Source organism: Merops nubicus, unplaced genomic scaffold (assembly GCF_000691845.1).
Source record: "Merops nubicus isolate BGI_N331 unplaced genomic scaffold, ASM69184v1 scaffold8593, whole genome shotgun sequence".
NCBI classification, from domain to species: Eukaryota; Metazoa; Chordata; class Aves; order Coraciiformes; family Meropidae; genus Merops; species Merops nubicus.
Genome location: NW_008598223.1, coordinates 101,624 through 119,554, shown reverse-complemented (window position 1 = coordinate 119,554; position 17,931 = coordinate 101,624). Strand labels below are relative to the sequence as shown.

The following is a 17,931-nucleotide window of genomic DNA, read 5'->3' as shown; positions in this document are numbered from 1 at the left end:
TCTTTCCCTTTGTTAGAATTTTTGGGTTAGGACTTTTGTGACAGATCTGGCCGTCTGGAGCTATGTGGCTGAAAAAGCTGTGCTATAAAAAAGCAGAGGCTTCTTACTGAGCTAGGTGTGGGTGGTGTTTTCGTTTCAAATTGCTTCTATACTTAAGTCTTGGCTAAAAGAGAAGTCCAGTAAATATTTCAGTGTGTGTTTGTGGTAGGAGAATGTCGTCTTCTCTCATGAAAACCTAGAAATCAAAGGAGAGCTTATTATAAGGTATGGTAAATGACACTGCTGACACACTCACCAGCTAATTCAAAACACATGGTTTATAACTGCTTTCTAAACTACATGCTATTCTAAAATTTTACTTAGGCTCTGTAATTGTGAGGTGGCTCAAAGAGTGGCATGTGATTTAAACCTGTCGTTGGAAATGGTCTCTTTTCAGAGCTGAGCTTCTTGATGTTACTATGAGGAACAGAATAGAAAGGACTCTTTGTGGTCTACAGATCGTTAAAATATGTTAGACTAAAGTGACCTTCAGTGAAATTATTTTATAAGTTTGTAACAATTGGGGAATAGCATGAAATTATTTAAATACATTCTTGGTTATGTCTCCTCCAGCTGAGTTGTTGGAGCAGTGGTTAAAATGTCAGAGGTAGATTTTTAAACTCTTCTAGATACTTTTTGTTAAGTGCATATGTAAAGCTTCTTTTGAAATGAGTTGAATTACTTTTTTGTCTGTAGTAGTAATATTTTATACACTTGTGAAGTATTAGGCTTTGCTGGATTGTCTACGTTGGAGGAAAAAATAATGTATGCCAAGAGTCTCTGATTAGATTGGCTAGAACCAGAACTGGATGAAATCCCCAGCTTCAGAGCTTCAGCCTCTCCATTTCTCTGCTGAGGAAGGAGAAAAAGCATGGTTTGGTATTTGTAACTATGCAGTGCAGACAGAGTTAATAAATACATCAAGTAGTAAAATACATTTTGACAGGGGCTGTTGGGAAACTAGAATTCAGTGTTTTAGAAAAGATGAATGGTTACTAAGCTGATTACCTCTTAATTCAGTATATCAACAGGGAGAATACTTTCTCTGTGCTTGATGCTGACTTCATTTTCCGGCATGAAACTACTGCCAAGAAAGTTGTTTCAGCAGTGATATAGTAGGTAGTTGGTGGCTGAGATTGGTTGAGGGACAGCAGGCACAGAATGAGCCATCCAGTCTGTAGGTTTGAAAAGCATCTCAGAGTCTTACCTTCCTGCTGCAAGCTGGTTTCCTGAATGAAACCCATGGAAACCATGGCTTTAGTGTGAACGTTCTCTCCCATGGCTCATGAATGTTCAGTGCAGTTTTATTTCTTTCTTCTTCATCCCACTGCTTTTTTTTTTTTTTGTTGTTGTTTTTGTCCCTTGCAAAAAAAGAATGTAATATGTGCTGGAATAAGATTTTCTGAGTGCCGTGTGTTGTACTCTTCAATTTACAATTATATCTGCAGCAGCATTCAACAAATGTTATTCATTTCCTAAATATGTCCTGTAAGAGAGTCTGATAAAGTGTTATTGCTACTGTAGTTTGGATTCCGGACAGTAAAGTGGATGCCAGAGATTGTGTCATGGTCTCTCAGCAGCAGCACAGTATTTTTTTTTTCCTTCCCTAGTTCTCCAGCATGTTGGACACATCACAAATGGACTTTGTTGTAATGCTAAAAACATTACAGCTTGCTACTTTCTCATAAACACATTTTCACCTCCAGTTGAACTACTGAGTTCAGATGCTTCAATCACCATAGCAGGATTAAGTTTTGAGAGATCAGTCTTAATTCAGGTTCAGTGGTATGTGTATGAAAAGGACTTCCTGACCTTGGATCAGGACTGTGGAGTGCGTGGCCCAAGCACCTGTGCAGAGAGAACTGTGATTTACTGCCTTAGACAAAGCAAGCTGGGGAGAAAAGCTGAGAGACACAGAGCCCTGGGCTGGTCATGCAGCTGGGGAGGACAGGAGAAGCACAAAGAAGGGGGAATCAGTGACATGAGCATCATGGGCAGGACCTGGGGATGGGTGCAGAAGGTGTGATTGTTTAGTAGCAAAGGAGCTGTAAGGTATTTCGTTTACCTGTTTTCCAGCCTTTTCAGAATACATCACTCACTTGGTATGCTGGTCTCTTGCAGGATGGCTGAGCTGATAATATGATGCAACCATAAAAAGAAACACGCAAACCAACCCAAAACCCAAATAAGCAACTATGAGATGAGTCTAATACTGATGAGAAATGAGAAAGTATAAATGTTGTTAGCCATGCATGCAGTGATTAAATATCACAATTTTGAGGGGACCTTATGACGTGCTCTCCATAAATTTTTTTTGGGGAGAGAAGCCAGAAAGAACAAATGCCTGAGCTAAGAGGCAGTGGTAGCAAAAAGGAAATAGAAGTGAACTCATTTGAATACATGTAGGTTTTAGATTTGAAGCTTTCAAGCTGTGGCAACAGGAAGCTCTAGAAGAGGCTCTGGTGGCTCTCACTATTTGCATTGTGTCCCCATGCTGACAAAGAGCTTATCTACAAAGGGGCTGTGGCCGCCTGTGAAAGCACTGTATGGTTATTCAGAACAGATAGTTGATCTGGTTGTCCTTATCAGCTGAATGCAAAGCTCCTGAGCTGTCATTGAATAAAAAATCAAGTTTCCAAAAGGTGCACTGAGTCTGCAACGATCATACATTTTATATTGACCTGAGAGTTTTATTCTATTTTTCATATGTGGTTTCCTTACTGTAAATAATAAACAATGTCTACTTTTAAGTACATGTAAACCCTAAATATTTGACTAGGTGCATCTAACAAAGCTCTTGGTCTGTTGATGGGTGCTTATTTCATGTAAAAATGTCTCATGTTTGGCTCTCAGATTTTTTTCTTTGTGTAATGCAAGTGTGCCTTGTTATTTGGATTTTGCTTTTATGTCCTTTTCCAGCTACTACTTGTTTAATTTTTTCCGAGGGGTTCTAATGCTCAGTCAGTGTCCAGAGTCCTTTATGCCATGAACTGTAAAATGTAGCTGAAACTACTACTCCTCTGTCTCAAAATGTGCTACTAAAGAGAACTAAATACAAGTGACACATCTGCATTTCTCCAAAATACATGTTGCTGCATGGCAACAAAGCACCTCTGGATTCAGATTCAGTAGTTTCAGGGTGATAATGTACTGAGCTCCATGGAAAGACATTTTTGGTACAGGAAAGCTTTTGATTCTTATTATATTCTTTAATTTATATACATGACATCATGTTTACTGAGTTAAGGAACAAACTAGGAAACACTTCCACATATTTATGCAAAAGTCAAGTAATACCCAAATGCTTAAAATGCTCAATATTTTATGAAGTTCTGGGGTTTTTTTTGTACTTTTCAGGGTAGAAATTGCTGCTTATGGTACTGTTAGTGCTCAGGATCCTCCTGTTTGCTTTTTTCTTAGATGTCTTCAGACAGCACATATCCTATTTATGCATTGACATTTTGTTCAATGGAGAATGCTACCTAAGTTTCCCTGAAATTTTGAGAATTTGTTTTAAGCTTACTATCTTTAGAAAAACTTGGAGGTTACTCTTGCTTGTTCCTGGAGAAAGTCTAAATAAGCCGCTGAGAAAAGTATCTATTTTGCTTTTGTGGGTCCTTATCTTCTGAAAAGTGAATGCTTCACTGCTGACATTAGCCCTTGGTAGTTTTTTTGTTTGTTTTGTGTTTTGTGTTGTTTTCCTGTCTGGATTTGAAGGATGGATTGTAATTATTGGTGGTATTTGTCTTCTCTAATTCTCAGTTGACTCTTTCTTTGCAGCTTTGCTCTGTCAGATGAAGCATACAGATCTTTGAGGGACCAGGACAAAGACCAGTGTATCCTTATTACAGGAGAGAGTGGAGCTGGGAAAACAGGTAACAAGCAGTTTTGATCTTGCTCAGAAGCATTCAGTCTGGAGTCTGGAAGAGCTGAGAGTTATGGTATCTTTTTGTGTCTAGTGAGTGCAGAAAATCAATGCTGTCATGCATGTTGCTGTAGGTGTGAGTTTACATAAACTAGTGAGTTTTTTTTTCACATTATCACCATGATGCAATCATATCCTATGTTATTAAAATATACTCATCGGTATGCAACAGCATGCTGAAGTAATGCTCATTTGGGAGAGAATATTGCAAGGGCTGGAAAACTTTTAGGCTCTCTCTGTGGGAAACCTGAAGATGGAGACAATGGAATACTCTTGGTCTTCTAGACTGGGAGACAATCTTTTGATATTTTTGCACAGCTTTAAACAAATATATACATTTAAACCGGATTATGCCATTTATCCAAGGAAAATAAATAGTAGCTGATTGCTTTGGAAATTTGACGTGCTTTTGCATGTCTTTTGCATGCTGTGCTCAGCTGCATTTCTAAGATTGGCTTGTGGACCAGAACATTGTGTTTCTCAGATAAAGCTAAAATTGCCTTGAAAATGACTGCTGATTTTTCAACTGGAATGATAAGAAATCAAATGACAATGGCGTAACTGCAGCACATTTTAGGTAGAGCTTGAAAAAGAAAGAAGCCAGCTATTTTTTGAAATAAGAATTTAAAACTGAGGTGACTTGCAAAAGAGACAGCAGGTAGGAACACATATATCTGTTTCTCATGTAATTCAAGATATTTTTTCCTTTGAATACGAGAAAATGTGGATCTTTGTATGCTTATACTGAGCAAGGCTTAAAGTAATCCAAGCCTAGTGGCATCCAACTGAGAGATTTTGAAATTTTGTAATATAATCCTTTCTTTTTTTTTTTTTATTACAGTTCAATAACGTGAAAATGCATGTAAAAGTATATATTAAAATAAGCAAGTTCTTACTAATGTGATTGTTAGAGATTCTGTCTAGGAGTTCAGACTTTAGAAAGGAATTCTGTACTAGTATTGTTTAATGTCTTGATTTCCTCAGGGACTGTGAATTATCAAGCACCTCATACAACTGAGGTCTGCCTTTTATTGATTTACTCACTTGAAAGGTGTAGCAGTGGTTGAATTTTAGAATGTCTCTATTAGTACAGAATATTCTGGTAGATTTGTATAGAGATGTTGACCATTCTGTAATTTTCTAGCCATATGGGACATAATATGAATTATTCCTTCTTTATAAAGGTAAGTACAAAATCATATAAGGTTTGAAATTCAAATCAATAATTGACTCTGAATGTGTGCTGTTCTTTCTCTAACATTTGATAGAACTACTGTTACTGAAATGGGGTTATTAGCTGAGAAGTCAGGTTTCTGTTGGAAAAAAAAGAAAGGGGACAGGGAGGAAGTTCCTCGAGTTGAGGAAAAAAACTTGTTAGTACAGGTCCTGTGTAACTCTGATTTAGATTTTTGGTAGCCAGATTATTTAACATGTTTGGGAATAATTGAAATCAAACTATCATCAGCTGGATTTTTTTATTTACTTCAAATTTTATTCTTGTTTCACTGCATGTTTATATTGCTAATAAATAGTAACCTTATACAAGAAAACATGGTACATTGCCAAAATGACTGCTGTATTTAAATGTTCTTAGATATTAAGGTGCTGATTCTCTTTCTGGTGGCTTTATTGGACCAGACAGAGTTCCTAATAAAAGAAAGGGACCTTTATATTCTTTCAGTGATGTTCGGTGTCTGTGTTGAAGCCATTGTGTGTTGTCTTAATGCATAATATAATACCTTATTTTCTGCTTCAGTGCTGTCTTCTCTAAGTGCTTGAGCAGATCTACTTAAAGATGTTGACTGTTTCAGGAGACATTTCAAATCAATTTAGAAATTCCAAGCTCTGAGGGGAACAGATTCTTAAAAAAGTGATTAAAAGAGATGGGGGGAAGCCTTATGGACACACCTATAGTCCTTACTCCTTGCTTGTGGCAGGTTTGCTCAGCTTTCTTTACAATATGGGATAGTAATTTAATACTAGCAAATAAATTTTATTAAATAGGAAAGAATCAAAATCCAAGGGATAACTTATTGTTTGTCAGTTCTTTGCTGGGATGAAACCCTTAAATTTGTAACAGATTTACAAGTGATGGATTTTTTTATGACAGATGTGTTGAGTTGATAGAGATTCCAGCTGTCAGTAATTATATTGTATATTAGCTGATATTGCCTCAAATTTCAGTATCTTGTATCATGCTAAACATCACAGACTCTGTTTATAAACAGAATCCTTCCTCAGCTGCTCTTTGACCCGTGCAGCAAAAACATAAGGATTGGATGAATTATTTAGTATTTGTTTCTGTCTGTACATGGGTGATTGACACTCCCATGAACCCAGCTTTGAGACCACCAAAATCGTTCCAGATTTTGTTAAAAGTTTGTACCTTGAAATGAGTTTCATTGTTTAAATGAATGCTTCACTTTCTCTACTCATTATACTTTGAACAGACTCCATAATGCCATGTGGTGTTGAATTGCAGTTATTCATTTACTTGTAGCATACTTTGGAGTTGTAATTACATGTGTACAGTGTTTAGACTTGTGGTATTGTGCATCTGCTGATATCAGCTGATTGGATTTTGAGTCCTGAATGTGCTGTTTTTTCAGGCCAGATTAAAACATTTCCACCATGTCAGCTAGGAATAATGTTCCTTCCTTACTGAACACTAAATGAAGGCTAAACGGAATAGTGGCAGGTGATGTACCACTGGTGGCTTCTTTAACTTGGTGGGGTTCTAGGTATTTAAGTCAACAGGGGTGCTGATGTAATGGCATAGGTCTCGTAGCAGGACGAGCTCCTTCCTCACTTCCAGGTGGTAAAATAGTGTAGAAGAAAACTAAAGTGAAATGTGCTTACAGTTTGTGTCTGTGAAAATGACGAAAATGTGATGGAGATCAAGTCCGCCAACCATTTTCTGGCCTGTTTGCCAGTACTTATCAGTGGTTTATTTTGCTTTCCTCCTACAGAAGCGAGCAAACTTGTCATGTCATATGTAGCTGCTGTGTGTGGAAAAGGGGTAGAGGTTAATCAAGTAAAAGAACAACTTTTGCAGTCGAATCCAGTTCTTGAAGGTAAGAACCCTGTACAAGTGTATTACCTCTGTGTGCATCAGCTTTCCTGATGAGCTGGTTTGGAAAACCGTGTCTGTTGCTGTTTTATTGTTATTTAGTGCCTAAAACCATAGGAGATGCTTTCTGTGAAGACAACTACTAGTTTTTATTAAGTAACGGAGAGGTTTTCCTGAGAAGAAACTGTTTCCCTCATGAAGGGAGAGTGTAGGAGGTTAGGTTATGTTTCCCACTCCTCCTGCTGCTCTTTGAGGGCACACCCCTTCTTAACCCTGCCTTGATGATGCTCAGCTATATCAAAAGACTTAACTTCAGTTCAATCCCTCTGATTCATTTCCTTACAAATTATATTATTATAGTCTCTAGTAAACAAACGAGCTCTGTAAAGCATTAGTTTTCTTTCAGAAGAAAAAGGATCTTAGAAAAATCTAAGCCAATCCATATGCATGGCTGTTGTTCCCTGAGACTTATTGTTCCCTGGGTCTGGTGACTGTTAGCCTGTCTTCCTGACAACTGCCTTTCCTGCACTCCCATGAAAGACTTTTTATTTTTCAATTAGTCATTTTAATTCCAAGGCATTGGCTGCCAGAAACGGGATCTTCATTTTCCTGGAGATAGGATATGTGATCCCCAAAGCTTGCAGTTTTGTCCCGTTGTCTAATAATTGCCTTCAGAAGAGCCTTGGTTAGCATTGACTTATTTAGTCTATTGTCTTGATTCCTACCTCAGACTTTCCCACAGTTCTTTAAGTTATTGTGGGGCAAAGACAAATTCTCATGACAGCTGTACAATAATTCTACAATGTAGCCCAATGATATGCAGTGTTTATAAAACTGTTGTGTCAACTTTTTATTTGTTACCTAGTTATCTATATGTATATGTGATGATTTGGAGTCTATAGGGAGAAATCTCCCTACAAGTGACAATGGGGGAAAAAATAAAGGGAAGGGAATGCAAAAGTGGACTGAGAGCAGTGGTGAACTAGATGGGGAAAATGTGGTCATTGACTGTGCACAAAACAAAAATCGTAAGCAGAGACCTATAAAGAAAGGATGAAATGTTAAAATTTAAGAACAATAAAAATGCTAGACAAGCCTTTCTTTGATGATCAGATACGTTCCATTTAAAGCGAAGTGGGGGGATTGCAGTCTTCCATTGTTTTGGATTCACAGAGAAGAGCTGTTTTGCTTTTATCACTGTTCTGGAAGGCAGATTTCAGATTTAGACAGAAATAGTATGGGAAGTATGAAGGTTTTTCTTGCCAAAGTTAGATTGTTCCCCAGGGGCTGCCAAATGTATTGGATTTCTTGTGGGTTTGTGAATCTTTGTTTTAATGCAAGAGGGATAGAGTAAGCTTACAGAAGAATGCCTTATCATTGTAAGGCATTATTTGTTCTAGCTGGTGTGCTGATAGTTGCCCATTTAACTTTTTGGAAGGTAGGACACTGGATTATTCCATGAGGCTGCCAGGCGAGCCTAGCTGCTTATATACATTTTAGACAGAAATTAAGCATTTGTGATTAGATTTATTTTTCTTTGGTTATGTAGTTCTGTTTCAGTCGAGCTGCAGTGCAAGAAAATGACATAAATGTTACATAATTTATCTTCTGGGATTTATTTTTTTTTAACTACAGTTGCTACTGTAAATTAACTTTTAGAAACAATGAACTTAAGGGAAAACTGAGGAATGTGTCTCATGCTTTATAATGGAACGTTTGTGCTTGATACTGTGCAGTTATAAATGACTCCACTGTTCAGCACTGTGTTTCAGAAAATGCAGCTCAGATTTGGTTGTTGAAAAGATGATTTATCACAGGGCATAAAGATTTTAGGAACAATTCTTCCACTTATCCTTGGCCTTCAGGAGCAACAAACTTTTCCTTTTGGCTTCAGTTCTTTGATCAAGAATAAGTTTACTCATGCAAGTTTGTTGAAGCCTAAAAGCGTGTATTTATTTCTGTCCAAAAACCATTGACTTGACTTGATCTTTGAAAATACATATGCTGTATAACTAAATATTGAGACAAGTAAAGTCTCCTGTTGGAGCAGGAGTGCTATGTTAATAAAGTAGAGGATGCTCCAGTTTGTCTCAGCGTGCTGTGACCATGGGTGATGTTTAGAGCCTGAATTGTTCTCCAGCCTGAGTTCTTGTCCTGCCTGTCTTCTAAACTGATGGCTACCCATCTGAATGTAGCCCTGGGCAGTCCTTTCTTGGAGAGTTTTCATTGTCAGAAAGCTTGAGCTAAGAAAATTAAAGCCAAACTCTTCAAAATGCTAGTTTAGGTCAAGCTGAAGACAGTGTGTTAAACGTCATTGTAAATAGGGTTTATGTCAGCTGGTTAATATTCATCTTAAGCTACGATAGATGTGTTGGGATGGTGCAAATAAATCAGTTTCAAAGCACTGGTTAAACTGTCCCACACAAACAATTATTAAGTGTTAAGTAATTTCCTCCATTCTGGCCTTCATCTCTTACCATCTTCAGTTCTGGCAACTAAGATTCATTTCTTTCTCTAAGCTGAAGAGAAAGAAGTATTTCCTACATTTAAAGTTATTTGGGCAATCAAATTCAAACCCCAAGAATATATACTCAATCCAGGTGCAGTTTTGTCTTGAAACCATTTCCCCTTGTATGTTTTTCTTTCATTCCTTTAGACAAAGGAAGTGTTGAGATGGAATTTCTTTGGATTTCCATAGGCGTTTTCTCATTTGTGATCAGGTCTGCCACACTCTGTCCATCCCCAGTGACTGGTACCCAAGCAATGAACAGGGTATTGTTTCCCAAGAGTCTAAAATTCTTTTAAATATATAAAAAGTCGTATATTATTTTTTTTTGACTGATAGGTTTGTACTTTTTTTGACTGATATATTTGTTCTTATTTCCTACTCTCTTTATTCAGCTTTTGGAAATGCCAAAACTGTGAGGAATGACAACTCTTCCAGATTTGTAAGTATTTTATTAAAGAGTGAATATGAATTTCTTATAGGGGAACATGTTACATTGTTGGCTGTTTCTATTTTACCTTGAATCAGCCATCAAAGCACCTGTAAGAAAGGAATGAATAGTCTGAAGAGAGAACTTTCTTGTAGCTGTGTGAAGGCTTCTGCAAACACCATCAGTAGCAAAGAAGTTTTCATTTTGTACATTTGAGCATGTTTTACTTCCCCAGTATGCTGGTAGTGCATTTTTGGCAGTCACACATATTTTTAAAATATGTTTTACCTCCTTGTCAGAAAGCTGGTTGGTTTGTGATGCAACTTCATAGACTTGTATTGAAAATCAAAGGTAAGGATGAAAATGAGAATTAGGTTGTGACAATCTGATTGGATGAAAACATAATTATAGCGTAACTGGATTCCTTAATTTTTTGGCATTGGTGGCTTTAATGTCAGTGACCATGTGCCTAGCAACTGGATTGTTTAGCATGTTGATCTTTCTGCATTATCTTGTTTTCCATCCGCATATATACATTTATATTTTTAAAATTGCTACTTCAGGTTCTGATTTTTTAATTTCTCTCCATGATGCCACAAACTGCAGTTACAACTTTAGGTTTAATCTAAACATTTGTAATATTACTTTTTTTCTTATATTCCTTATAATCAACTGGTTGAATTTGGGCCAAAAAAAAAAAAAAAAAGAAAAAGTTGATGCTAGAGTTGGGAGATTAAGAGGTGTGAGTACACATGGTAGTTTCTCCTCAAATTAGAAGACTGAATGCAACTTTGCAATTTGCTCACTTGTGTGCAGAAGAGTAATGCCAAGAGATATGTAGATGACAGAGGAAGAATTAACACACTGGGAGAATGGTGTGTTGTGAATAAAAGCAAACTGGTAAAAGCCTGGGATACTGTGACACTGGAGAGCTGCTCTTTCCCACATGGGAGCCTTCTCTCCCCTCCCTCTGATTCTTGAGGGTTGATGTTATTGTTCCACATAGCTCTGAATGTTCCTTCTGCAGCTGTCATTATCCCTGCTTGTGAACAGAGCAAAGGATCTCCATCACAAGGTCAGGGCCAAAATTTGAGACAGTGTATAAAATTTCTGGATAGAAATGGTAGAAAGAAACAACTATCAGAGATGACATACTACAGAAGGGAGGAGGAGGCAGCGAAGAGGAGAGGAGGTGCCGTTTGCAAACACAAGTCTTTCCAGGACAAAGTGCAACCAACTACTATTTTGCCTTTCAAGTCCTTGCTTATAAACAGAAAGCTAAAAATACTTTTGGAAACATCCAGCTGGCCCAGTCCCTGGGAAATGAAAATTTAATTATCTGATTTAATTCTTTATCTCAGAAATTTGAATCAGCTCAGAATTCACTTCAAACAAGAAAGTACAAGTACCGTCCTGTCTAGCCTGCCTGAGCTGCAAGGAGAAGAATAGAGTTTAAATAGAGTCAAGATTGGCTTGTAGTAAAACACTCAGTAAATTATCTTTGAGGGAGTCAATGTAAAGTGCTTGGTCTTTATGTTCTGTAAATAAAATCAAAAGAGAAAGGGGAAAAAAAGAAAACCCTTCCTAACTGCAGTGAATAAAGAAGCATAAATACAAGGCTCCTCTTTTCAGTAGGTTGTTGTTTTCCTCTGTTAAGTAAGCACCAGAGGGTGGTGAGATCATTTCTGTGCATGGCTTGTGGAATTTGATTGAATTCCTACCAGCAGTTTTTATCTTTCTAAACTTCCTTGCCAACGTGAGCTGTGCTGCTTTTGCCTTCTCTACACAGCACGGCCTGTCCATATCCAACACACATGAGTAGTGGTCAGTGTTCTTGGCATTCTGCTGAGAGTTTGCATAACATCCATTTCCTTCATATAACCTTAGAAACTGAGCAAATTACTGGGCTGCATTACTAAACCTGATAAATGCTATTCTTACAGCCGTCTCTGGCTGTGAGAATGCAGTTGTCTAAGAATTATTCTAAGAAGCTTTGAATCATTTTCTGGTTTTCAAAATTTGATGGAGTGTACAAGAGACTGCCAGGTTGCTCTTAAGCCTGTAAAAATGACCGATGGACTTGTTAAGAAATGTCTTGGGCAGTTTTTCTTAAAGAGAACTTCAAGTTTTAAAACATGTTGCTTTCACAGGGAAAATACATGGATATTGAGTTCGATTTCAAGGGTGATCCACTTGGAGGAGTTATAAGCAACTGTGAGTATTACTTTTGGTATCAGCATATTAACAACTTAAAATGTTTTGTTGAAAAAGGAAGATGGTTAAATTATTGAAAAGATCAACTACCTTTGTCTAATCAGATCTCTCCTCATTATGTGATAAATTATGCTTTTGAGTTTTATTGGTGCCAAGTAGCATACCTCAGAGTGAGTGAAAACAAACTTGAAGAAGTCAGCATGAATAATGAATGTATTCTATTGTTTAAGAGGTACTGAGTAATGTGTGTGGGTTCGTATATTGTCTCTGAAGCTAGTAGCAGATGGATAAGGGGATCTGAGGCTCTTTTTGTACTTGAACCCCTGGGATCAGTTGTGTTGTTTGATTTATTTGGTCATATGTTTATGGTGGATGGTGTCAGAGAGGCGCTGCTTTTGAAGTTGTAAGAATGATAAAAAGTATGCTGGAGATCACCAGGAGGTGGATACTTTTATTGAAAATCAAAGCATTCTATACTAATTTTACACATCTCAGTGGAGGAAAAGGTTTATCAAAAGAGAGGATGAACAGCTACTGAGTTTAGGGTGGCAAAGATGCTGCTATGAAATCTATAGCAATTCAGAAATTTTAACCAGCTTTCTGTTGGGAAGGAAGAGGCTGGGAACTCAACGGCCACCCAGGATGCTTTGACTTGCTTTCCTTTCAAAAGCTTAAATGCAACTTTTAGAAGAAATTGCTCTTCTGTGCTATATAAAGCTATGTATGTTTGTTTTTCTTTTCTTTTTTTTTTTTTTAAAAAAAAAAAAAGGATGGAGCAGGGCAGTGAGTGACTATACTAGGTGTCACTGACCTAGCCTTGACCTCTCTTCCCACTCAGCCAAATTTGTTGCTGTTTTTAAAGACTGACTTTCGACTCCATTAACATTTCAGTGGTTGTGAAATAATGACAATCATCCAAGGTGAACTGTAATCTTCATATATAATATAAACATTTTAAAATATTGTGAAGAATGTTATGCATATGTATAAGGCTGGATTTCTCTTCTAGGGCAAACATTTTTTCTGGACCAGGTCACATTTTGGAACTGTGCCTGAAAGAGCATGTTTTTTTTGACAGGGCATATGTTGAAACTCAAAGTGGTCACTATTTAAGTGTTTATGGCTATCTGTTAACTTTGACATTTGCTAGTCAACAAAATTAGAGGCCAAATATACTTGGTAATAAAATTATTCATCAGTAATACATTATGAAGAAAAAGGTTCTAGCAGGCTAGCTGTGTTATTTCTTTCTTTTTCTTTCACATTCAAAATAGATACATAAAAATGAACCCTCCTTTGTAGAGTGGACATTCAACAGTTTGTCTTTGTACTCAGTACTGTGCTGAGTCATCTAATTAAAAGAACTGTATCATATCAAAAGGCGATCCAAATAGTTACTCTATAGTTTATCTGACCTATAAATCTCTGCATGTTGTAATTATAGCACTGCATGTAATTATAATGATGTGATGACATATGTAATCAAGGGCAGACTTATTTTTAGATCTTCCTAAAAGATGTCTATTTTAGGCATTCTCCTTCTCTTCTCACATTTAATACCTATCTAATAACAAGAAGATAAATTTAAATTTAAAAATAAAGACCTTATGTGTATGCCCTGTTGTGGAAAAGATGTGACTTGTAGAACTGTGAAACACCCCATGCTTGACGGGGTATGTCATAGGTAAATACTGAGTTTCTGTTAATATATCTCATCTATGATGTAATGTTAATGAAATTTGATAGTCCAACCATTTATCTTTAAAAGAGTTTGTGAATTCTGGACAGTTTTAAAGCGAGTTTGTTATCCTGCCTTAGAGCTTTTTCTGGTGTTGAGAAATCATCGTTCTGGAGATAGCGGGGGCTTAAATTCTTTTACACCACCTACAGTTTACTCTGGTGTTAGTCAAATTTAGGATTTGTGTTCTTAATTCATCAAGTAGGAAGTCAAGTAGAGCTGAAGTTTCCTATCCTTAAAAGGGAAAGTATTATTGGTTTATTCATAAATATTCTTTGCTTTCTGACCATATGTAGGGTTGGTGTTAATATGATGTGAGGATGATATAATAATATTTTGATTAAACCTTAATAGTTGTATCTGACAAGCTTTATTTCCAAGCATCAATGAAGGTGGTGGGCTTTTTGGATCACAGCCTGTGCCACCAAGCTGTGTTTCATACTGTGAGTGGCTGGAAGCAAGCGTGGTGAACGCCTAGTTTATTTTGGTGGCAAGAAGGGTGATGAAGATAAGCTACTAATTTTATCAGACTGGTGAAGATAAGCAGAGACTCATTAGGCTAAAAGGTCTTGTTTGAAATGGTCTGGTCTGTCACACTCTGAAATGCTAGGAAGATGTGTGAAAGGCTGGTCAATCCACCTGTGACCCTTCATGTAGTGGGTGATGCTATTGTGACCTTCCCTTGGGGCCATTCTCCTGATCCTCTTCAACGAGCTCTTCTTAATGACAGTGGTTAACTTGGAAGTAAACCTTTCATAGGGTAGAGCTACAGGGTAAAATTATCATAATGCATGTCTGTCCTGTCAAGTTTGCAAGGAATGGGAATAGGAACGTCCATTTGATCTGAAGTGTTTCATGTGCCATAAGTGGAAGGCTAAATTTTAGGTAAAATTAGAATGGGAAGTAGGTAGTGTGTATTGTACTTGTTTGATCCTACACTGGCAGCAACTGAAGCATAGGGGGGAGCAGGAGGGTGAAGAAGACAGAATGTACTGAGGTATGTAGTAAGCCTGAGCTGTTTGAGTCCTCCCTTTGTTGCTAGTTTTCTGTGAAGGTCCCAGCTTGTTTTCCTAATGGGTGGGAGATGCTGGAATCCAGGTGAGGTGCACAGTCCTGGTGCTAGCTAACAGTCAGGTCATCCATTCATGAGTTGACCTTTGTGTGGGCTTGGGAAGCCCAAGTTATTCTCGTGAGCATTCCTGAACACTAAATCCCTCCTGTGTTGTCACCTGTGACTGAGACATCACTGCTTTGTATCAAACACCAGTCCCTGCCTAGAGGGACTCTCCTGCTTTAAAATGCACTTACAAACTGGCATTTACATTTTCTGTCTTGGAATTGATTATGATGTGTATCTTTCTGTCCTCTTGCGGGGTGGTTGTGGTTGGGGCTGTTGCAGTGAACAGTCTTGTCAGCCCCTATGTCCTCAGAGGATTTTTTTCCGGAGCACTTGTGAGGAAAGGCAGCTGGATTGTTGGGTAAAGTTGGAATGTTGTGTAATTAACTTGCTTTCAACTGGGTGTAATATTGTGGAAATGAAACCATCAAGACTATTCTTAGTTTTCCATTTATTATAACTACTTTGTTAGTGGGAATGAGAGCAGGAGAAAGGAGAATAGTCACTTTTCCACCTGTAATTACAGAAGAATATGTATTTTATGTAAAAAAGGGTATGTTTGATTTTGAAGTAATAGGTGCTAATTGCAATAGCTTCTAAAGCTCTAAAATATGACTCTGTCAACAGATGCTGCATCTGTTCTGCATTCAAGGCAATGTTTGGGTGCACACTTGGTTTGTTAGCTTTGTGACTGGTTTTGTGTACACTCAATTTTGTAGTTGAAATGGTTTTGCATAGTACAGTCCAAAATGTTTCACTCTTGCAGTTCTTTAAAGCTTTTGAAAAGTAGGGATCTTATTTTATCTTTCCCAGAATGTTTCTAAGTCTTAAATTTTCGTGCTTCACCTGGAATTTCTTGTGGAAAGATGTCTAGCTTTTAGCATTAGGTGATCTTTCCCAATCCACCTAAGCCCTTCAGTGATTTAATCATTAACTACAAGACAACAGCAGTTGCAGGTGAAGCACAGTGCATGCAATGCAATGCCTGCTTTTGAAAAGCCATTTTTAACCAGCACGCTGTACTTAAAATCTAAATAACAAGTGATTAAGAAAAAGTTCTGTTGCTATCTTTCCCAACAACATCATCAAAGAAACCTGTGATGTTTATCTAAAGCAACAACTTTTTAAAGTCAGCAAAGCGATAGTGATAACTTTACAACTTGTTCTTTCTTTTTAATTTTAAAAGGCAAAAGTAATTACCCACTAATAACTTGGGCTGCTGATTTTAGTTAAGTGATTGATGTTAGTAAACTCATTTGCTTTACAGACGTATTACACAAATTTTACAATAGTCTGGGAAAGATACTCGTTCATTTTCTTTAATCTTATCTTGTTCCAACACCTCCCTTGGTGTCCTTGTTTGCACAATTGCCTAAGTTAAGAAGTGTTTAAAAAAATCAAACAACAAATGATACTAAACATTTTGATTAACTCATTTTAATAGTCATTTACCACTTGAATAATTGGGATTTTACACTCTTTAAACTGTGCAGCAGTCGTCGTATTTTCACTGCTCATACAGCCCAGATAGTAGTTTTTGTCTGATGCAGTTATGGATCATGTCATTCAAGAGCACATTATTATAAACTTGGTGGAAATAACAGGAAAAAGTTCCTGAGAAACCACTGCTACATTTTCTTTCTTATCAGTGATTTTTTTTTGGTGACAGCTGAGGAATCAAGGTAGGAAAACAGAAAACATAATTTAACATGCCGTGGCTGTAGAGATGAGCTTCCTTGACTAGAAAATGTTCTGTGACTTTGGCTGAACAGCTAAAAAAGTCCTTGGTCATGGCCAGCTGAAGAGAGACTATGACTAAAATAAGCTTTTCCTGAATTAATCAGTACATATCAAGGTAGTGTAATTTTTTTGCTTTTCGTGTTTACTTATTCCTTTCTTGAATGTTGATTCAGTTTCTAGTATATTTAGAGAAATACAAATACCCTAAATTTTTCTGCATCAGTTGAGTTCATGGGTCAAGTAACTGGAAAGAAATAATGTAAATTCATACATTAGAGTTTGCAGAAGTATTCAGCATCAATTTATTTTCTTTTTTTTTTTTTTCTTTCATGTTCCTTTCAATTGAATGGTTTAGCAGGATACTTACCCAGATCCCTTGCATTTAAACCAGTGTTATCTAGGAATAAAAACATCTTCAGACCCTGAGGAAGGTAGCTGGATTTGGAGTCATCTGAATTGATGGATATTCAAACAATATGATTTAAGAAGTGTTTCCACGGTGGACCTTTTCAAAGCAATTTAATTTTTGCTGTTATTTTGATGCACACAACTTGTTAGATGTTTAAATTCAAGCAGAAACGTTGTTAGATAATGCAGAAAGAATACTCAATCCATAAATAAACCATATGTAGTTCCTTATGCTCTCACTAGATAATTCTGTATAGTCCCTTTACATAGTTTATACAGACTATATAACAAAATGTAATATGTATACAGTTTGGGGTTTTTGGCTTGTGTGAATTTCCATATAGATCAGCACCATCTGTCCACACATGCCACTGTAAACAGAATTGCAAAGTGAATGCGTGCAGAAATCTGATGTGCATCTTTGTGTCTTCTCTTTTGACTGTTTGATCCACACAGTTTGTAGTCATGCGAGAGGTAACACAAAACTTACTGGTTGTGCAGTAGTTGGTTTAAGGAAAATACGTTTGGTTGATTTATTAAAATGTTAATTAGGGCAAACAAAGGGCAGAAGTTTTCTTAAGAGTAGGGCAGATGGTCTGGATGTTTTCTACCAGCCTGATTTCAGTCTGTATGTGAACAGAAAGAAAAGGAGAGAACCAGAGAATGAATACAGCTTTAGAAAGAATCAGTAGCAGCTGCTTTATGAAGGTAAATGTTGGATTTTCTGTCAGTAACTCCTTTCTG

At 37.1% G+C, this 17,931-nt stretch overlaps 1 protein-coding gene across 2 annotated transcripts in view; it reads left to right on the top strand.

The window, feature by feature from the left end:
• Window positions 1–17,931, top strand: part of MYO1B (myosin IB) — an 88,728-nt gene that overhangs the window by 28,069 nt on the left and 42,728 nt on the right. For both annotated transcript variants that reach the window (XM_008936971.1, XM_008936970.1), the window contains exons 3-6: window positions 3,820–3,914; window positions 6,934–7,038; window positions 9,936–9,982; window positions 12,121–12,184. In XM_008936971.1, the coding sequence (XP_008935219.1) occupies window positions 3,820–3,914; window positions 6,934–7,038; window positions 9,936–9,982; window positions 12,121–12,184 (311 nt within the window). The remainder of the gene's footprint in view (window positions 1–3,819; window positions 3,915–6,933; window positions 7,039–9,935; window positions 9,983–12,120; window positions 12,185–17,931) is intronic.